The sequence below is a fragment of the Triticum urartu genome, chromosome 6 (assembly GCF_003073215.2).
Source record: "Triticum urartu cultivar G1812 chromosome 6, Tu2.1, whole genome shotgun sequence".
In the NCBI taxonomy this organism is placed as follows: Eukaryota; Viridiplantae; Streptophyta; class Magnoliopsida; order Poales; family Poaceae; genus Triticum; species Triticum urartu.
This window is the reverse complement of record NC_053027.1, coordinates 457,986,890-458,009,116: the sequence shown is the minus strand read 5'-3', so window position 1 is coordinate 458,009,116 and position 22,227 is coordinate 457,986,890. Positions and strand designations below refer to the sequence as shown.

The window sequence follows — 22,227 nt, the reverse complement described above, 5'->3', positions numbered from 1 at the left end:
TTGTTCGTATTTTAATTTTGTTTTACTATTTTTAGGGTAATTGCTACTTTATTTATTTTTTAGTTCACGACCATTTCGTCCAAAATACGTCATGGATAAAAAAGGGGATACATTAAAGGCCCATTCGGAAGCTCGCTGGCTTCCCAAACGAGCCAGATTCTCGTGGAGCCAGCGCTAGCTCGCTTCTTGCGGGAACCAGCGTGCATTCTGCAGCAGAAACAGTCCAAGGCACAGTGTAGCGAGAAAAAAACGGTTCATGGGGCGCTGTAGCGAGAGGAAAACGCTTCGAGGAGTCACTTCGTGAGGGCATTCCCACGTAATATCCAGCAACTCCAGCTTCTCGTTTCCGCGAAGCTAGGCAATCGCTGCTTCTCAAATTTGCACTCCGGTCTGCTCGATCTCCAGGAGCAGGCTTCTTGAATCCCGCGCGTTCGGCCAGCTCCTCGCCCGCTTCCGGAGATGCGCGGAGCCTCCGAACGGGTCCTAAACCAAGTTTTTCACAACTTATTAACACAGCCTTCCCTCACAAGAATATCCGTCGCTTTGTTCGCCGGTCGCCTCGACCAGATCACCCCGTGCTCATTCACACCAACAAACAACTCCTTGATCTCTTCTATAAGAGGGCTAAACCTCGGACAGTCTTGATCTCTTGATTGGAAAGCAGGTACCACACCTTGATTGTTTGTCTTGAGACAAAGTTTTTCAACACCCAATTCCATCGCCAACTGAACACCTGTTGTAACATTTGAGTGGTAATAAATTACTTCTGTTTTCTAACCAATAATCTATATCTATACCAAAAGGGTTATCGCTTCTTCCTCCCTAATTTTAGTCCGTTTTCGGACCGTCTTAAAGTTCCCGCAAAAAAAGAATCGATCGATTTGAACCGAATCAGAACTACATGTTGGGCTTTAATCGTCCATCTGGGCACGGCCCAACCAAACCCATTTGATGCAGCACGTCCAGTCCAGCCTATTGATCCATTGTGTTAATTTTTTTTAAAACTCTTCTGTAACTAATAGTCCTACCCTGCTATATTACATCGTATCCTAGCAACTTATATAAGTTCTCCAGTCACAAGAATCAAACAGCCAAGGCAAAACAAACGTGGAGATCTGCCGCATGTATGCATCACCAATCGATAAAATATCTCCGACGAAGAAGAGCGGAGCAGCCTATCCAAGATGGCCCGGTCGGTGGGACGAGGTAGCAGGCCGGCTGGTGGATCCGGGCGGCGGGCGGCAAGGATGTTGGGGCAGAGCTCGAGGTGCCGGCGGAAGGTCACGTTGCAGCCGGGGGAAGGCCATGACGGCTTGCGGGGGCGGCTTCGGCCGCGGAAGGCTTGGGAAGAGGAGTCTAAGGGGAGACCCGTGGGGCAGCCGGCGGGGATAGAGGCAGGCGCTGGCGTGCGTTTGTGTGTGTGTGGCCGCGGCGCTGAGGAGCTGCGTCAAGGGACCGACGGGAGGAGAAGAAACTGGGGGCCTGATGGATGCGAGGGTTAGATGAGCGGTGGGGACACACACGGCAAAAACATATAGCCCCCACGTCCAACAAAAAAAATTGTCTTCATGCAGTGTTGACGCCAACAAACAAGAACACAGACGTTTATATGTCAGTTGATCTTAATGAAGCTATTAATCTAGATCAGAAAAAGGATGTCATGCCTAACGTCCCTAAAGATGGACATATCTGGAGGTGGTATGGAGGAAGTTGGCAACCACATGATACACCCTTTTGACCCAAACATTGATGCTATGGAGGAACAACAACAACTGCATCGAGGTAAAAATACCTTGAAAGTATTGCATGCTCAACATTTTTATTGTCTATAAGAGACTACAATTAATGATCTGGTGTGGTATTTTTTCACCTGGCATCGACGATCTGATCTACAACGTTATACTGAGTCAGACGAAAAATGTGGTGTGTAATCATCAAACTTATCCTTTATCTGGCCAACCTAATTGGAATTATTAGTATTTGCTTCGTAACGAAGCACGTTAACTTATTTTCTCCCGTTACATCGCACGGGTATTTTTACTAGTTTTATTCTAATGGTCCAATGTAGATTTTTTTTTTAACTGAGTTGAAACTGAGATATGTTGTGGGGAAGGAATCCATAGGCAAAGATAAGGAAGGATATGATGTGACTTGAGTTGACTTTGTTGTTTAACTGCAAGTAATTTCTTTCTATTGACGATTTATTTGATTTTCGTTGATTGCTTTGCAAGGGATTTATTTCTTCAGAAACATGGAAGTGAGGAGTCGGTTAGGTAAAAAATTAATAAGGGTTATTGCATGGTTTGAAAGAAAATTGGTGGGAGGGGGTGAAAAACGATGAAAGCTAAACCGACAAGCTCCCTTCTAATAGTAGAGATTTTTCGCTATTCTGCAAGCAGGCATGGCTCTGCATTTTTGCTATGCACCCAGTTATTTTTTTTATTTTCACTGGAAGGTATTGTACCAGTTGGCTCGGCAGCATGGCTACCTAAATTCTGCATCGAGAACTGTTAGCTCCAAACTCTGACCTGACGGCGCGGAGCAGTCCGATCCGAGATGACTTTCATCCACGATGGGCAACACTCGAGTAAATGCAGTAGTGAGTAGTGACAGCATAGATGATCTTTGCTTTCTGTATTTTTGTCGATATGTATGGTTCACCAAAAACACCAAGCTCGTACACTCAAAACATTCGAATGCAAACGAAATCGCTGCAGCGCGATCTCGACAAGTTCTGATTCTATGAGGTAAACTGAGCTTGAATATCATGGTATGAGATATGATTGAGACCAAGCTCAAAACACTATTATTAGATTCCCGAGTAGCAGGAATAGGTGTCCAATAAGGTTATCTTTCATCCCTTAAAGAAGGCTTAAGCATCTGCTTCCAGCTGCGAAATGATGCTTACAAACACTTGAAAGCCTTGGGCCATATCTGAAAACAGACAATACTCGTTCTTCGCGTGGTACGTCTTCAGTAAGCCTGCAGCATATCGGTAGCATCATATGAGCACTTATATACACTAAAAGAGTTCAGCTATCTCACGTAAGCTGAGATAACCGAACGATAAATTAGGGCACCCAATGCAAATCTAGGAACATGATATCTGTCTGATATATAACATAATAACATGACCAATAGAAGTCCAGGAACGTCTGTTCTGTGCTCAAGTGCTTACCATATCCAGCAGTTTGAACATCAAATCCTTCATCCTGTAAAAGTGCCATCATGAATTTGCTTTAGCACACAGATATTGCATCAAAAAGACGAGTGTGTATGTTAGTTCTCGCTCAAACCTGTAATTCACGAATCAGAGGCAAACTCCCGGTGATGGAATACGGCTCTACGTATCCGACTATTTCCTCAGTTGCTTTGCATAATGCTTGAAAGCCCCGAGACTCGAGATTACAGGCCACCCCATTCATCACATCTCCATCAAAAGAGATTTCAAGCCTAGCACATTCAAACAGTGAACAATGAAAACTATGCCCTCCATCGTCAAGATTACTGGTAAAAGTCAGTAAAGAAAGATTAATTCACCTTCCTCGCAGATTTTCATCCGGAAGAACATATTTCGAAACTGGACCACGAGTAGGAAGCTTTGTTTCAAGTCCAGCATTTATATCATCTACATACTCTTTTAACTTCTGAACAACAAAACTCGTGCTGCATGATAATAGCAGTAGCAACTATGAATTTAACACATCATTTAATACCCATAGAAGCCCATCCAGGAGAAGGAATAATACATATTGTACACATAAGAGATGGACTTACCTATAGAAAGGAGTCAACCTGCAACATCAAAAGAATCATATGGTCAGGAAACACTCAAAAACCCATGGAGTCTCAATAATATAAAAAAATAGACAACCTTACTACAGTAGCAAAAATAAAATAAAAAGGTGAACATGGATTATACTCCTTCCGTCCCATAATATATTAATATAAGAGCATTTTCAACACTAGTGTAGTGTCAAAAAAGCTCTTATATTATGGGACGGAGGGAGTATTTTTTTACTAGAGTCTTACTTACATAGAGATATGCGACCAGTGCAAGTCCATCACATTTTCTTTCTTTTTTTACTCCTATGTAAACACTCTACTCTATAAAGCATTCCACATTTAATTTCAGTAAGTGTTCAAAACAAAACATTCAGTTTCAGTTCCTCCAGCACTAGTAAGTACACATCAAACTAGACCACAAAGAAAAGTACATATCAAACTAAAACTTAATTGAATCATTTCATCTCAAGTGCAATTAAAGAGAATCTAAGAACCTCAGGGCAAGAGTTGAACCTTATATCCCCTGAAATTGTACATTCTCCAGGAATTTGGTTCAGACCACCACCAGGATCTGCAAAGCATCACATGTTTGGACCACACCCAATGATTTTTTTTCTTTTCCACATATTATAAATACACTGTTACTAAAACATATTTAAAATAAAGGTACAACAGGGACTTACAACTCCACTTTGTTGGCTTCATCGTAGATGGAGTAGCAAACTTGTAGAGCTTCTCTTTCTCGTGTGCAGGGAAGTCATTGTAAAACCGAGTTTGGATTTCTTTAAGTGCATCCATATTTAACTCCATCGAATTTATGGCCTTTGACAAAAACAAAAAACAGATACAGGGTCTTCAGAATTCAAAAGCACTTTTATAATCTGACAGCAAGAAAAGGTTAAAATGCTATATTTGGACTTCTTTGCCGTGTGAACTACTTGAATAGCTCTCTCCATAACATTACAAGACATGTCAAATAAACATGTGCAGAAAAAAAAACGTATAACAGCAGAGTTGATTACACAATAAGTTCTACCAGTCATGTATCAACGATCACTTGCTTTATACTTTGTGCGTTATTTTGTTTTTGGTCCCATTATTCATATCTACATTTGGTACTTTGGTACCAATCGCAAGGATGCTAACTTATTCTAGCAACTATATGATTTAACAGATCACATCTATAGAATATTTACTACTCCCCCCGCTTCACTATAATTATTCCCGGTGTAAGAAGAGTGTCTAAAAATATGTCCACTGAAGGAATCAAGAGGTCATTTTTCATCAACTTTCTTAGATTTTGTGTCTATACAGTTATATAGAGTAAAAAGGAGTGGCAACTGAACATTGTTCTAATGAGTCCAAATCAGTACCTTATGTGCAAGGCCACTGTGAAACAGCTTCCCTGTTGCATTTAGATGCCAAGGGATCATCCCACCAGTACCAATGCATGGCTGCTTGTCCGCAGTATCTATCCAAAACCTTCACAATACCACACATATAACCAACTAAATCAGCAAGAATTCCTCACGAACGACACATTACTTGGCCATTCTATCAAGGCAACAGAGTTCAATACTCACAAGGGTCCAGTCTTGAGCTTATCCAACAAACCATCCTTGACAAGGCCATCAACACCAATGCCAGTGACCGATGAATTCTCTTCATTGGCAATGAACACCGCAATGACAGAATGCTTCAATGGTGGTTTCACCTCACCAAGCCGCCGCATGAGCTGAGTCACTAGCGCCACATGACCAAGGCAGTCCGTCGTCCCACGGCCCCTAAGCTTTTCCTTGTCATCACCTTCGAATGTTAGTGAGAAGGGATCGAAGTCCTGCAGGAGTAGAAGATCCCAGTCCACTGATTAGTGATTATAATAACCAACAAAAGTAACAGAAATTTGACGAACAAATCAAGAGTAAATTTTGAGGTACAACTTGTTAGTAATCACTAATCGATTAATAATGCGACAGAAACAAAATGAGCGAAATCAAACAGCACCAATGAGGAAAGGTGAAACTTTAAACAGTAGATATATACAGCAATTGAACCACTGAAGTGCTAACTTGAATCACGACACTCCAGAAGTCCACAAACCAGTACTGCGCCGAAACATGCATCTATTCCAAGGTAGAACAATCTAGAAGGCACTAACAGATCAGGGAAGGGTGCAGTTCGGGCAACAAGCTAGAAAGACCCCCAAATCAAGAAAGCCCTCGAATCCTTCGTCCAGGAACCCTAAGCCCCGAAATCAGCACTCACACGTCCAAACGAAATCTGCTAGGAACTCACCCATTCGCTAGGGTTGGCCGGAACGACGTCCATGTGCATGCCGACGAAGGAGACGACGCGGTCGGGGACGGTGCCGGGGTACTCGACGATGACGTTGCTCCGGCCTTCGGTGTAGCTCACCTTCCGCACGACGAGCGGGCCGCCACCGGTGTCCGTCGACACCGGGCGGAGCGCGTCGACCACGTGCTGCGCCACGAGGTCCTCCTGCGGGACGAGGGCCGGCGGGTCGTTCTGCAGGCGCTGGGACTCGCCGATGAGCTTGGAGAGGAGGGCGACGAAGGGGTCGCGGTCCAGGACTCCGACGGCGTCCTTGAGCGGCGGCGCCGGAGATGCCATCTTAGACGCGGCGGCGGGTTGGGTCAACAGCGAAGGGAGTCCAGTCGAGGTCGAGGTCGAGGAACTCTCTGTGTTTGAGCAACTCTGGATGGATGTACTCCGTACGATGTGCGCATATGATGTGTCCGTGTCGACGACGGCACGGAGATGCGTGCCGTGGCCGCTGCGGTTCTTCAGTTTCTCTTTTCGTTTTTTCTTTTGAAATTCTTCTCTTCTCCTTCTCAAAAAAAAAAAATTCTTCTCTTCTCTTTTCATTCAACACTCATTTTCATGTAAAAAAAACACCTTATCATTTCATAGAGTAAAAGTGCTTTTTCATCCATCAACTAATCACCAAGTGTGGCTTTCATATCTAAACTCTTTTTTGGTATAATCTTCGTCCCCCAACTCTACTAAGTATGTATAGTCCCTCGTAGTGATATTCCTCAATCAAACCCTGTTTTTGATTTGATGTGTCATTGTTTTGACCACATTTTGGTGTAACTTTTGTCCCTCGACTCTTGATATCATGTAGAATTAGTCCCTAACATGAGTATTCGTCGGCTAAATCCGGTTTTGACTTTTTATGGCACGGTTTTGATCACGTCGTCATTGTAAGGGGAATGCCCCAAGGGTTTGGGATTGGACCTCGGCGAATTGTGCTCCTTTCTCTCTCCTCTGTCGGTTTAGATCCGATATACCACCTATTGTCTTATCCTTACCCCAACTATCATGTTGACCATCTAAAGCGTGAGAGAGAGAGAGAGAGATTTCTCTCAATGACATGCGACCCTATGCCACCTTACAATGATGATGTGGCCAAAATCATGTCACATAAGGTCAAAACCGTGTTTGGCTGTTGAATACCGCTGCAAGGGACTAACTATACCTAGTATTAAGAGTTGAGGGACGGAAATTGTACCTAAAAAAAATTAGGGACGAAAGCTACACTTTGCGGTAAGTTGAGGGACGAAAAATGCACTTATCTCTTTTATAAAAGAAGAAACATCATATATTAAAAGTCAATCAACGCTTATAGGATCATCTTCAAAGAATCAAACAAATACTCACAAGATCATTGGAAAAATCAACATGTCTTCTTCCTACACTCTCGTTGGCGGGGCGCCGTGAGTGAAGCTCGATGTCACCTCCGGACCTCCAAAGCACCATCGAAGTCAGGAAAATGTTGTTAATGCCGCAGCCAAATGAGAAGACGCGTGCAACAATGACTCGAGAAATAGATCACTGCCATGAAGAAGAACGCGACGAAGAGGGGGACATGTGGCCTCGCTGGCAAGGAATGGTGGGCGGTCTCATATTTGGAATAGAGTTGTGCTATCTCCTCTCTCTCTCTCTCTCCCCCCCTCTCTCTCCCTCTCCAAGTAGGGTTATCATATAGAAGGACATATGCAAATGAATTTGTTTGTGCGGTTTTTTATGTTCAATCAATGTATGTGAAAATGCGCTTTGGTTGTTTCAAAAACATGTATTATAACTCAAAAAAAATCTAGAAGTTGTGTACGCATATGTATAGATGTGTTGTATGTGTGTATGGATTTTCATCAATATGCATATTTATATGCAACATATACAAAAAGGACAAATAGATGTACCAAAATGGGTTTGTATAATGTTGTTTTTGGGCCGGGTTTTTTCCTTGTGTGTAGCGCATAATCTATCTTATTAGTTAAGGAAAATTAAAGCTACATGGTGAACATCCATTTGCATTCGTATAAAACATTTAAATACATCATTCTTCTTTTTAAAAATTGGGCTCCCGGCACTCCAATGTGTACTGATTTAAAAGCTAGAAAGATTGCCCGTCCTATTAAACATATTTGGTTTGTGAAGTCTCCTCTTAAAGTGAAAGTGCTTTTACGACTTGCATTTTAGAAAAGTATACTACTCCCTCCGTGTTTAAAAACATGCAATATAAATGTATACTTTTTGTTTGAAGTCAAATGTTGAAAAGTTTGGCCAAATTTGTAGGAGAAACTTTCAAAAACTACAATACTAAAATGAAATTGTGACACTGCTTAGTTTTGTGTTAGGAACTCAAAATAAAATTCATTTTTGTATTTGATTTACTTAAATAATAATACTTATTAAAGTTACAAGTGTTTACACTTGTTCTTGCATATTAAAAAGAGTAAAAGTTGTGTGCAAGTTTCAGTATGTGCAATTTCACTATTGTGTGTGCGCGAACTTTTTGTTTGTTCTTTTCTTATTATTTTGTGCTACCACATTGGTTTTGTTTTGTCTTTCTTCTTTCAACTAATACCAATGCCCTCACTAAGGTATGTCTTACAATAACTTCAAAGAGCATCTATTAAGTTATCGATTTGATTTTTAAACATATTTACCCCTCCACGCTATGGCAAAAGAAGAAATAACTCCCTTCAAAACTAATGACAAAACTACTCCGTTGTAAGCTGGCTAATCGACATGTGGCGCACGTCACCATTACCAATGGTGGAAAATGTATAGGATCCAAATGGTCAAACTAGATGTTTTCCTACTACTGCGTTTTTGGAATTCTGTGAATCAAAGAGGCCTTTAGCTGGAGCTGCCAAACTCCTTCCAAAACACAATAATTGACATTTTAAATATTGATACTGTCTTTTAAGACATTCTGTAAATAATTTTTAAGACAAATCTATAGACATGATTTTGAAAAGGAGGGAGTACTATTTAAAACAAATTTAGTAGTGGTAGTAGCAGCAGCAGTAGTATTTTTAAAAAATCCTACAACTTATTGCCCCGTATCAAAATGTAGGACATTTTTGTAGGCTAGTTTAGCGTACAAAAACGTCTTATATTTTGGTACAGATTTAGTATTTTTGAACTGAGGGAATCCTTCACCAATCACCACATATGCTTGGACATCAATCAGCATTCACACAGACCTTGCAACAAATTCTCAAGATGGAATGGCATAGCCACTTTACATCAAACACAGGCACAGCAAGCCAACAACATTATCATCATATATTTATACACCGTTTTGCAAGCGATTTGACACCCACTCAATGAGAAAACAGCACGAACTGGCAAGGGGGTGTATTGATCAACGAGAACGAATGCTACTGCCAAATATACAATAAAAATATGCCCTATGACAAACAGGACACGGGGGAGAATACATATCCCATGTCAACATGAAAATAAGGAACATAGGAAAACTGCCTGCTCTGATCTGCCCTCTGCTGAAGTACAAACTTGCAACGAATTGGGTCATAATTTACGTGCCATCTGATCAATCATGATGAGTACAAAAAGAGCTCTTCAAATCCACGAAATAATGAGCCCACGCCATTTTTCTTGGTCACTAACACCTGATTTCATATGATCCAGCCCTTGTGATGTAGCGAACCCACTCAACGGTGTTGTAGCCACTCTTCTCCCACACCTGAAAATGCATCAAGAGATGGTTTTAGTACCAAACATTTTCAATGTTTCATATTGTACTTGCTCCACATACCTTGAGGAACCGAACACGTAAGCCAGAAGCAGTGAACATCGGAACCTGCAGGAAAGAAATATCATAGTGAATAAGAGTGCAGGAAGCCAGGAAACAATCAGACAACATGGGGGGGCCTATAGCACATTATATGCATGAAGGCTCCTCAAACAAAAATACTCCAAGGTCAACCAATTATTTAAGTATCAATTTATATTGTACATGCTAAAATTTTGTTCATAAACAACGAGATACTGGGATTCTTTGCTAACATTGTCATTCTCAGTTATAAATGCAGAACAGATAAATAAAACAGAGTGGAGGAAAGCTCATAGCCATCTTGCCAAGGAAACAATAAGATTCTTAACGAGATTAAATGTAACCTGGAACTCCATCTGAATCGGTGGCCTGTTCGCTAACTTCTTTTCCCCCATTGTAGAGATCAGTTCAACTTCTGCACTCATCGTTGCCTCGGTCTGTCCAGGAAATTTCCTGATCCTATGGTTTGAAATGTGCATTATGATTTATGAGTTCATGCTGGTCAATGTGCAATAACTGCAAGAGGTAGCTCAGCAAGAAAAAGAACTCCCAGTACATGCACTAACAGGACATACTTTAAAATTGCAAATAGCTAGGCAGGGCATAATTTAGGGAAATTTAGTTTACACCATTCTGAACAATTCACAGCTAGGCAGGGCATAATTTAGGGAAATTTAGTTTACACCATTCTGAACAATTCACACTATCAAGCCCATTAAACTACGACCCACATACTGGCTTTGGTATAGTGCAAATATTAGACAAAAAGATTGCACTTACTTCCACACCAGGGAATCAATCGAAGCATTATATTTGGCTTTGCCAGATGTTGTTTGGAAACTCGTCTTTGCTGTCTGCTTTGGAACTGGAACTTTAACCACAACACCAAGTGCAAACATCTTAGCACCAAAAACACTCTTAACCTGCGTAACAAAAGATTCACCATGTCAGCAAACGTGTACACGTTTATGACGTAACCGAGTAGATATATTTGCTCACTTTCACATTAATCTCCATGCGTGTTCGGCCCAACTCCTTAATTGTGGGCAGAACCCGGAATGGAAGATTTACACCCTCCGTGATTCGATATCTAGGAACAAATATGTCCGTCAAAATCCAGCTAGCGAATGAAACTATCATTTGTAAAATGTACTGATAATTGCAAGAATAAATAGGGATCTAAAGAATACTTCATCAATTCGAATTCACCATCTGGTGGCACAAAGCTGACTGTTTTTTCTGAGTTAAATCTTGTTAGGTTGACGCACTGGTGGAACGTGACATCATCGAGTTCTATGGTCTTCCCACTGTAGAGGGAGAGAACACAAGCAATCAGGAGATCATTTACGAAAAGCAACAAAAGTTGGGTAGCCAGTAAACAATGTTAACCGGCAAAACAGTTATATATATGTGCACAGTTTGTCATCATGTGTCAAGACTCAGTAAAGCAGTACCTCTTTGAAGGCCTGGACTTCAGTTGGGCTTCCTTTTCAAGTCCAATTTTGTCATTTAGTCCCAACTTCAGATCAGGCATTCCAGAGAGGAAGCACTTCATAAGAATCTTCCCTGTCACATCACATCGTAGAACACTCCCTGCAGAAATGTAAGAAATATACACGGCGGACATCAAATAGCTGAACAGGAAAGACACCGGAAACCTCAGACGAGATAACAAAAAATTGATGGTCCATAAAATACCTTTGGAAGACATAAGAAGGTTTACGCTCTCAACAATGTCCAAGAAAACCTAACATACGAGAAGAACTCATTAGTTATTACTGTTACTTCACTTGCTAAATGGAAGCAAACAATGACATGATATTAATGACAACAAATAAATGAAAACTGAGGGAAGTATGGGCCATTGCTTTAACAGGAATGCTGGTACATGTACAATATGCATTAGAAATGAGATGCATTTAAAATGTATGCGGGATGATGGCATTGCTAGTAGCCCAAGCACTGATAGGAAACTAGGACCATTATAAATGTTAGTCCTCTGCTTTTTTTCGGAATACAGCTGAAGCCTCCCTACGTATTTAATTCAAATACCTCATTCTTCTTGTACACCAGACCCTCTCTTCTCCAACCAACAGCGCCGGTAACTTGCAGGGTCGCATTTGGAACAGGCTTATCCGAAGGCTATCAGTACAGAGAGAAGGAAATATGGTTCAGTTACTTTCCTAGAAAATAAATAGGAACACATAATTATTTTTTTGCATATCCAATACAGCAGACTTCATTTTTCATATATTTCTGACCTTGGAGGAAAATGGCGACCGTACGCCTTCCTGGGTTATATATAACTTCAAAATTTCAGGGGAGAGATTCTGAGGATAACCGAAGTCCATAATCTCTGCACAGTTGCCAGAGTCAATATTGCAAACAAAAAAAAGAATCCATGGTGGGAACTGAAGCAGAAAGCTAAGTCCAAAATCGGATGTGCCCTTACCATCAAGAAGTTCATATATTAACACAAAGTTATTCCTGATAGCATCTTCATCAAAAGTTCCACCAAAGTAGGACTTGAAGAGGGCCACTGCCTGATAATTTCAAATAATCTTCAGCAGTAATAACGGCGAATGAGATAGGACATGTTAAATTGCTCATAAGGATGATGACATGATGTATACATTGATTAGAATCTCTACATCGAATTAGCAACTTTAGTTTCATCACTGAATCATCTTTGGCCTAACATACAAATTAAACTAATTCCTAGCCCAATCCCTCTCTTCCAAACAGGCCCTCAGGAAATCATATAGAGCACAAAGGGTTCTGTTATTCACTTAGTCCTATCAAACTATTCCCAGCAGTGATGAACATGGAACATCACACCATCTAGGCATTGAAAACTTGTAGTTTTTGTACCACCTGCTTGTACCCTGTTGGGTTTGGTGATTCTGATGTACCATCACCAATTACTTTTCGCAATAGAAAATTCCAGTCGCCAAACAAAGCCAAACATCAATACCATTATTAGATGACATGATCATTTAAATCTCTCGGACTGAGATGATACATTATCTTACAATTTGACAGAACACTTCAGAAAATCATATGGCTTGTTAAGTAACTAATACATTCTTTTGCTCTGAATAGACAAATACACAAACATCACAGACAAATATTTCTAGTGAAAAAGAAAAACATCAATTATCTTCTTTAGATTATATTATATTCATCAAGATCATAATGTCTGTGTGGGTTATATAGAATTTATTTGGAAATGCTCATAAGACAACAGAAACTTCATACCTCCACAACAAACTTGAAAGCACAAGAAACATTAGCATTGCTGCTAACCACGATCACAATGTAAACATTACTGATCCTCATGTAAAGGAAGGAACAGCCTCCTATTTGTCGAACAGGGCATGTACCAAGCTCTTTTGTTTGCATAATGTGCATCCTGAATGCATCAACCATATTTCCCCTGCATAGCCATACATGAACACGATAGGGTTTAGTCACTAAATGTAAAGGTATGTGCAACCAAATAAGCAGGAAATGGAAAGTGAGAGAAGCAAAATGAATACGCGGGACTGTTTCCTATTGAAGTGATAACTGAGAAAGGCTATGAGAGGAAATGACCTAAGTAGCCTCTTGAGATCGCTTTGGAATGATGAGACAGCTGTCCAGGTGATAATAAATACATGTGCACAAAAGAAAGAAAGAACGAAAGAAAGAAAGAAAAGGACATGGTGGAACAAACGTCATTAAAATTTACATCCATGTCCTACGTTTATCAACAGAGCTTGAAAAAAAAATGCTTGCATTACTCAACACTAGTGCCATATTTACATGTTTTAGTGTCCTTCATAAACAATGACTATGTTGACAATATATCATATAGATGGAATGTCGCTTGCTCAATATTAAACTAGTGTAAGACCTACATGTCGAAATAGGCTCAGCACATACCATGGATTTCGAGCCGCGCGACTAGTCGATGAGTCGCAAAAAAATGTCGACTCAACTTAGTGTCGACTCGAGTCGCGAGTCGCGACTAGTCGCAACTGCAGCTGCAGGCTCGACTTTTTCCGAGTCGCTACCCCAAAGTGACTCGGATGAGTCGCGACTCGAAAACCATGGCACATACAGGATTACAGCACATTGCTGCAGGTTTATTGAATGGTCTTGTTTTGTTTCTACTATCAATGTGCATGTATGAAAACATTCTCATATTTATGATTTCTACTGGTATCAATTCCATTATCTCTATTCCTATAAAAGATCCAGTTGGTGATGATGGTGTGTCTGCATCCGTCATTTCTGACCATTCGATCTGCGTCTAACACATGCAAGGTAAGCTGTGGCATTTTTGCAACAAGGCCCTCGCCACTCTGCCCCAACATTTCAGAAAACCCCTTAGTCTATTTTGGGTGAAACCTAACATATTTTTAGTGATATATATCAAAACCAGGGTGATTTTTTCAAGTTTGTGAACATACATTAGTCGATTGTAGATCCGTTCCAACGCACAAGCACTTTGCTAGTACAAATATAAAAATTGCATTTTGTGGGAATATTCAGTGTTCAAGAAAGCGTTTTTAAGCGGTATATTAAGCGGGTTTTTAAGCACTGAGAGATGGCAAAACGCTTCGCTTTTGCCCTAAGCGGTATATTAAGCGGGGTTTTTTTAAATTTGGCCATAACTTGGTTGTTTTTGAACTACTTCTGCTTGTCTGCTTGCGCAATAATGGCAATGTGCCATTTATCTTATTATTAGGCTCTGTTCGGGAACTATTTCCTTCATATTCTGGCACAATTCAGGCTGCATGATCTCTATTAGGTTGTGTCTGTTTGAACTGAACTGCATTTTAGTTGTTATTTTGCTTGCTATGTGAACCTGATGTGTATTTGCTATGGTGTGAACTGTATTTTAGATGCTATTTCAATTACCCATGTGCCATGTTTCCTATTTTCCTGTGTATATTATTCAAAATCTGTCAAATTCTAGCCAATCTCAAAAAACGCTTAAGCGCGCTTAAGTGCCCATTGCTCTAAGCTGTGGCCTTCCGCTTGACTTGCACTTTCCGCTTTTTCGAACATTGGGAATATTACGAGATGTTTAATAACTTCTGCCGTTCTTTCGAAGACCTCTTGGAAATCTATGGTGCGAGGGTTAATATTAATAATTAATTTCAGTCCGATGGTTACTATTTCGAAGTTAGCTGGCTTGCAGTAGAAGTAAAATTTCGACTACAGAAGGATGTGACTACTAACTACTGTCAAAGCCCACCGGAAGAGATGAAATGAACTATGCAGCAATTTTTCTTGTCCAAAGTGCCTCAGTGCCTCACTCATCAAAACTACGAGTTCAAAATGCAAATGAGTTAGGAACGCCACAACAAACTGAAGCGCGCAATGGGCAAATTGCAGTGCCGCAACGAGCCAACCACCGGAGTGTGGCCGTCAACTGCACTCCTCCCCGCAGAATTTCACTTGTCACTCAACGCAGCAATCGAAATTCACAAGCTACCTGACACCCTTCTAGCGATCTACTACTCCATAACTACAGGCTACGACCGGAATCAACGATCCTGTGGCCTCAGATCTGCCACTCAAAACCCAGGGAGCCAGGGAGGTGAGGAAGGGGAGCGGCAAGACGCACCCGACATCGTCGCGGTATAGGCGGTTGATGAGGACGTCCCCGCGGAGGTTGAGGAAGTAGATGGCCGACGCCGCCACCGGCATCGTCTCCGCGTCGCCCGCGCCCCGGCTCGAGCGCCTGGGACCACCACCCTTGACTGGCGCGCGGTTCCACGGTGCGCCGCCAGCTACGCGGGCGATCTGGTGTGCTCGGGGCTCGCCGGACGGTGAGGTGGAGGAACGGGATGGGCGGGGCGCGGGTTTTGGTAGATCTCGGGGGAGGGAGGCACGAGCACCAGGTCGTCTTCCCCGTCCAGGAGCGCTTTTTCGTGCGTGTTTTCCAGAATGGACCTCCCCGGACGGCGTATTTCCGTATTTGCGTGGTTGTCTTCGGTTGGTGACTTCTGACTTCGTGTTGCGTTGCGTCTTGGTCCCACTGCTCTGCTGGTAGTAGTACACAAAACAACATGTCCCATGCAAAATCATACAGTACTATGTTGTCCCAACCCAAAAAGAAAAGGATATTATCCAAAAAAAATTATTGTAGATTGATCTATGAACAGCAAATTTGTCCGTGGATATTGGTTTTTCCTCATGTACCCTACCCATAAACATCGGGTACTCCCACGCATACCTGCAAAATCATGGATGGGGTGAACCAACCTGTGGTTGGATGGTTAGAGGGACAGTGGTATCCCCGACCCGTCAGGGTTCAAGTCCTGGTGTTCGTTCTCGTCAACGACGAGGTGCCTACGGTGACTTCGTAAATCTCAAAATGATATGTCAGCTTAGTCTCTCGAAAGTGCTTATAGGGGTAGGGTGTGCGTGTTGTGTTCATACAGATGCGTGTATGTGCGTATGTATGAGCGCTTGTGTCTGTATCGTGTTAAAAAAACTATGGATGGGGTATGCTTATAAATTTATATTCACGGTAACCCAATTAATACCTAAAAAGAATTGGTAAATAAAAATAACTCTTATGACATGTGGGGTCAACATCTAACCCCGCGTGGCCCTCCCCGAAACCTACAATAGCCCACATGGCCTCGTCCGCCAGCCCGCCACTCCCCATATGTTCTATGTGATTCCTTGGAATGACGAAACCTCGACTCATCACCTCCTGGCTCATGCCCTCCAACCCCCCGCCGCTTGTACTACTTTGTCGCTGCCTCCCACTTTGTGGCTCCAATCGTCCACCGCAGATACTTCTTGTCGTTGTTAGAGCCCAAAGAGACATCTGCGAGTGGATGTCATCTTAGTGTTAGACTACTCGTCCGTCGTCAACTGAATTTAGATTCATTTCTCTATCTTTTATGGTGAAATGCATGGGTACCAATTTGTGGATTTTTTTTCAAAACTATGCCGTATTTTATAGAAAATTCGGAAACTATAGCAAAGAGTGAAGAAAAATCAAAACTAGCACCCCGTCGGCCACGCGTGGGCCGAAAAGGGTGTTTTCGGCCTCCCCTTGGCCGAAATGGACTTTTCGGCCATGCCTTGGCCGAAGAGGTGCGTACGTGGGCCGAAAAGACCTTTTTGGTCAGGAGTAGGCCGAAAGGTCCCTTGGACCCATCTTTCCACGTTAATGGTTGGCCGAAATTGCATGGCTCCACTCTTCGGCTTACGTTAGGCCGAAGCGATTTTTTTAAAATTTTGGTACATAAATACTGTGCAACCATTGCCCATCTTAGACATTAAAAAAAATATTTTCGCACAACCATTTTCCCTCAATATTTTCCCGCCAACTCCTTCCCGCCACCCGTTTCCCGCCAACCCCTTCCCACCATATGTTCCTGCCACCCATTTCCCGCTACCCCTTTCCCGCCATATGTTCCCGCCATACCACAGTCGTTCTTTCTCGCTATTTTCTCCTCTCTACTTATAAAACCCCCTTCAGACGGAGGTGGATAAGCAGTCTAGTGTAGTGTAGTCGAGATGAAAACGAGAGGTAAATGGCAAATAATGTAAATTGCGAGGAGATGAGATTTGTGATTAGGAACCTGGTTATGTTGAAGATCCTCCCCGGCAATGGCGCCAGAAACTCTACTTGATGGTGTCGCTAGGACTACGTCGGTATTTCCCCCAAGAGGAGAGGATGATGTAGCACATCAACAGTAGGTATTTCCCTCAATTATGAAACCAAGGTATCGAACTAGTAGGAAAACCAAGCAATCACAATGTATATGTAGAGAGGAGAAAATGGTGGGAAAGAACAACTGTGGTATGACGGGAAAAGGGTTAGCGGGAATATATGGCGGGAAAGGGTTGGCGGGAAATGGGTGGCAGGAACATATGGCGGGAAACGGGTGGCGGGAAAATATTGAGGGGAAAGGGTTGCGCGAAAATATATTTTTTTCAATGTCTAAGATGGGCAATGGTTGCACAGTATTTATATACCAAAATTAAAAAAAAATCACTTCGGCCTAACGTAAGCCGAAGAGTGGAGCCATGCAACTTCGGCCAACCATTAACGTGGAAAGGTAGGCCCAAGGGACTTTTCGGTCTACTCCTGACCAAAAAGTACTTTTCGGCCTACTCCCGACCAAAAAGGATTTTTCGGCTTACTCCTGACCAAAAAGGTCTTTTCGTCTCAGGTACGCACCTCTTCGGCCAAGGCATGGCCGGAAAGTTCATTTCGGCCAAGGGGAGACCGAAAACACCCTTTTCGGCCCACGCGTGGCCGACGGGGTGCTAGTTTTGATTTTTCTCCACTCTTTGCTATAGTTTCTGAATTTGCTATAAAATATGTCATAGTTTTGAAAAAAATCCAATTTATGTCCACGAGTATTGAAGTAGGTGGATATATAAGATTTCTGCGGGTACGGTCTTTGGGGAGAAGGGGGTGTAGCCACTCATACCTTTCCCATTACCATCTCTAGATTGGTCTTCTCTATTGTATAAAACCAATGGCAATTTTTGTGCAGTGATTCACGTGGTTTAATTGGCTGATCTTTGCCTCTCCCAGTGATTGTAGTGGAGGATTTCAAGATGATACCGTGAATTTTTTTTTGCGAGAAATTTTTTGATCTATTCACTTTCAATCATGACGGTACAACGAACACCAGAAATAAAAATTACATCCAGATCCGTAGACCACCCAGCGACGCCTACAAGCACTGAAGTGAGCCGAAGGCGCGCCACCGTCATCGCCCCTCCATCGTCGGAGTCGGGCGCAACTTGTTGTAGTAGACAGTCGGGAAGTCGTCGTGCTAAGGCCCCATAGGACCAACACCTCAGAACAGCAACCGTCGTCGATGAAGAATAACGTAAGTCGAAAGGATCCAAACCGAAGACACGCGAATACAGATGAACAACAACGAGATCCGAACAAATCCACCAAGGACAGATCCGCCGGAGACACACCTCCACACACCCACCAACGATGCTAGACGCACCGCCGGAACAGGGACTAGGCGGGAAGACCTTTATTCCATCTTCAGGGAGCCGCCGTCGTCTCGCCTTCCTGAGCAGAACACAAACCCTAACAAGATTGAAAAAACGACTAAAAACGGAGCCCTCTCACCGGCCCTTGCCCGGATCCACTTTTGGTCATGTTTTCCTCTTTGCGAAATCAGGGGAGAAGGCCCTACCTTTTAATATGGTGTTTTTTTTCCTTTTAGATGAAATCGGGAAGGGAGGCCCCTGGATTATAATATCTTTATAAACACTAGGCAAAAAAGATCAGAAAAGGATAATTGAAACACTAAAGTTTTTTCCTAGAAAGATGGAGGGTAAATCGATTAATTGACTTGCCGAGGATAGTGTAGTGTAACTGGGATTGGATTTTTTTCTCTCGTGCATCTCCATTGTTGGACGGTTTTTTGGCTCATGGGTACCGAAGAAGACGTTATCTCAAGCGTTGATTGGTTAGAGATATTGTGAGGTAGTTGAAGAAAAGAGAGTAAAAATCGGTAATCTAGAGATGAACCTAGACTCATCTGCTCTCGGCGAATAGTAAACTTAAAGTTTTAATAGAAAAATTCAAAAACTTATGAGATTTTTAGGCATCCAAGATGCTTCGATGTGTCAGGTGCGTGTAAATTTTCATTATCAAATGACATCCGAGGAGCTTGTGGCAAAAAACATCAGGTGTACATGGTGCTTTTGTTTTCAATTTTTTTACAATAGAATTTTGTTTTTTTGCCACGCACTCTTCATATGCCGTTTGATCATGAGAATTTGCATGCACCCAGCGCACCTGACTGTCTTGGGTGCCTAAACAAGTTCAATCTTTATTACTTGTTATATTTATTTATTTTTGAATTGCTACTCTCACTAAAATACAATACATAACTAAACGAAAACACTAACGCCCACACGTGTGGGTGTTACCCAACTCGCCCACACGTCTCGATCGTCGTCCATTGCCTTTTGCACGAATCTTGGCACGAAAAGGTTGATTTTGTGTGCGACGTAGGACAAGTTGTGTGTGTGGCGTGTAAGGGAGTTCGTCCGCACGCCAGTTTCCCCTCCGAGGTCAGCGGTTGCGAGTCGGGCATGCGGTGGAACTGTTGCCGCGCCCGCACGCCACGCCCGACTTCGGTTGTCGTCTCCCACGTCTCGCCACTTCGCTCTCCCCTCGCGGTTCATTTACTCCCCTCCCCATTCATTACTTCCCAGCCCACTATCCACACCAGTTGCATTCGATTGAGGAGAAACCGAGAGGAGAAGGTGACGGCGGCGGCGGAAGAGTCGACAACATTCGCGGCCGTTGGTGGGGCTCGCCGGACCGGAGCGTCATCGCCGGAGAGCCGCAGATTGAAGGTAAGGCTCCCTCCCGTGCTCACATTCCTGCCCGCGATTTCCGCCCCCACCCTCTGTGTTCAATTTCCACCCGATTTTCCTCGATCCCGGCCGATTCGCGGTGCTCCGGTGTCCCCGTCGGCAGTGGAGTCAAGTGCTTGCCATTTAGGGTGGCATTGCGCAGTTTTGTCGCCGCCGCGGTGGCAGTCATGCCGGTGTGGCTCGGCCTGTCCGCAGCCACATCCGGTTTTTGCCTTGCGATTAAGCGGGCGATTTTTCTGATGTTAGTTGTGATTTGCCTCAAAATGCTATGACCATCATTGTAGGGAGTTTTTTGTTGTTAAATCTCAGGGTATGATAGTTGCGAATGAACCGTAGATCTAGTTAGGTGCATTTCGAAGTGTAGGATAATGGCAGCCATGGCATTTTCAACAACTATCATCACTGATGGCAACTAATTTTGCGAACACACTATGCCTGTTGCCATGACTATGCTTTCCATGTGGCAACTAATTTTGCGAACACACTATGCCTGTTGCCACGACTATCATCACTGTTCAACCGTGTCAGTTGCCATGACTATGCTTTCCATGTGGCAACTAATTTTGCGGACACACTATGTTGTTGCCATGCCATATGCAGGATGGCAAATTCAATGCACAATAGACTCAATTTGCGTTTGCCATGCTGACTTGCGACATCTGAACATATTTGACTGTATTTACATGGCAACTCATTTTTTATATGAGGCCAGGGTGTGAGTTGTCACATTACATGTTGTGCAGTGGAAGTTGCCTGCCCTTTTTTGAAGTGACTTGTGTTAACATGGCAACTTGAACCTAGTACATTGTTTGTGAATACATCGCAACTCATTTCTATGTGAGGCCAGGGTGTGAGTTGCCACATTACATGTTGTGCAGTGGAAGATGTCTGCCGCGAGCCGTTGTGCTAACATGACAACTTAAACATTTTTTAAAGTGCCTTATGATATGTATATTTTTATGAGGCCAATGTGTTAGTTGCCACATTTCATGTTGGACAATCCTAGGGGGGTGGGTGTTCCTATGATCTGCCTCATTTGCCACTTTCATTGGAGCCAATATGGCAAGTAGATTCTGCTAGCTGGCAACTACTTCCTTCAGAAGTACACACACGTCCAGTTGCCATGTTTCTGTAATTGCTTTTCCATTTTGATTATTTTTCTGCCTTTTTTGTGCATGTTCAGCACATGGCAATTACTTGCCATCTTCAGATGCTTAAACTTTGGGGTAACCATTTGAGTTTTAATTTTTTGTTCATCGAAGATATGAAGTGAATATTTACTTTATGCATTTCTTTCTGTATCTGTCAGCTGTGTTTTCATTTCACCCTAACGTGTGTTTTGTTCTTACCTTAGCACAATGGCCTGCGACGACCATCAAGACGATGATGATGACTTCATGGAGTTACCGCAACAGAATCGCGCGACTGGTCGGACAAAAGATGGCGATGAGGTCATTTTCCACCCCCATATGTTTTAATGTCACATTGAGTTTTCAATCTTCCATTACAAACTAAGTTTTCACGACATTGAACATGGCAACAAATTATCCCTTTTCTGTTATGCAGAAGAAGAAACATCACCGTAATAGGGCTTCGCAAGAACACCTGACTATATTGACCGAGGGATTTACTGATGAGAAGAAGGGAGCTGCTGGTGAGATGGGGATGCAGGCTCTGATGGATGTTCGGTGCAAGAACCTAGTGAACCATGTATGCGACTGGCTCGGTGAGATTTATGATCCTACCTCCAGGGAATTCGTGATTCCAGGACGTGGAAGACTGCCTTTGGATGAGCAATCCGTGTTATGCACTTTGGGTGTGCCCCGTGGAGAAATCAAAGTCTCGTATGAGGTGAATAATAAAACTGAGGAAGCCTTGTTTGCTCGTTTGTTTCCTGGGATGATATCCATGCCGAATACGACTGTGCTGGCAACTTCGCTGAGGGCATGAAA

General features: G+C 42.7%; 2 protein-coding genes across 2 annotated transcripts; both read right to left on the bottom strand.

The window, feature by feature from the left end:
• Positions 1-2,607: 2,607 nt before the first annotated feature.
• Positions 2,608-6,520, bottom strand: LOC125514183 (acetylornithine deacetylase). Its single transcript, XM_048679461.1, has 10 exons — positions 6,082-6,520; positions 5,370-5,623; positions 5,160-5,268; positions 4,470-4,608; positions 4,300-4,357; positions 3,778-3,795; positions 3,541-3,666; positions 3,297-3,453; positions 3,179-3,212; positions 2,608-2,982 (listed from the first exon to the last, which is right to left on the bottom strand). Exons 1-10 carry the CDS (start codon positions 6,415-6,417, stop codon positions 2,873-2,875), a joined length of 1,341 nt encoding a protein of 446 aa, XP_048535418.1. The 5' UTR covers positions 6,418-6,520; the 3' UTR covers positions 2,608-2,872.
• Positions 6,521-9,339: 2,819 nt separating this feature from the next.
• LOC125514182 (AP-2 complex subunit mu) lies at positions 9,340-15,857 on the bottom strand. Its single transcript, XM_048679460.1, has 13 exons — positions 15,513-15,857; positions 13,154-13,331; positions 12,348-12,438; positions 12,157-12,251; positions 11,948-12,037; positions 11,594-11,642; positions 11,350-11,488; positions 11,086-11,202; positions 10,895-10,985; positions 10,676-10,818; positions 10,240-10,354; positions 9,878-9,922; positions 9,340-9,805 (listed from the first exon to the last, which is right to left on the bottom strand). The coding sequence occupies exons 1-13, from the start codon at positions 15,593-15,595 to the stop codon at positions 9,725-9,727; spliced, it is 1,317 nt and encodes a 438-aa protein (XP_048535417.1). The 5' UTR covers positions 15,596-15,857; the 3' UTR covers positions 9,340-9,724.
• Between the last annotated feature and the right edge of the window lie 6,370 nt (positions 15,858-22,227).

Coding starts and splice junctions, on each gene's coding strand:
- LOC125514183 (XM_048679461.1), bottom strand. CDS start 6,417: ATGGCATCTCCGGCGCCGCCGCTCAAGGACGCCGTCGGAGTCCTGGAC. Junction 4,609..5,159: donor ACAGTGGCCTTGCACATAAG/GTACTGATTTGG, acceptor TTTTTGTCAAAG/GCCATAAATTCGATGGAGTT. Junction 4,358..4,469: donor GAAGCCAACAAAGTGGAGTT/GTAAGTCCCTGT, acceptor GATGCTTTGCAG/ATCCTGGTGGTGGTCTGAAC.
- LOC125514182 (XM_048679460.1), bottom strand. CDS start 15,595: ATGCCGGTGGCGGCGTCGGCCATCTACTTCCTCAACCTCCGCGGGGAC. Junction 12,439..13,153: donor CTTTCAAGTTTGTTGTGGAG/GTATGAAGTTTC, acceptor TGAAATTATCAG/GCAGTGGCCCTCTTCAAGTC. Junction 9,923..10,239: donor CGATTCAGATGGAGTTCCAG/GTTACATTTAAT, acceptor TCTTTCCTGCAG/GTTCCGATGTTCACTGCTTC.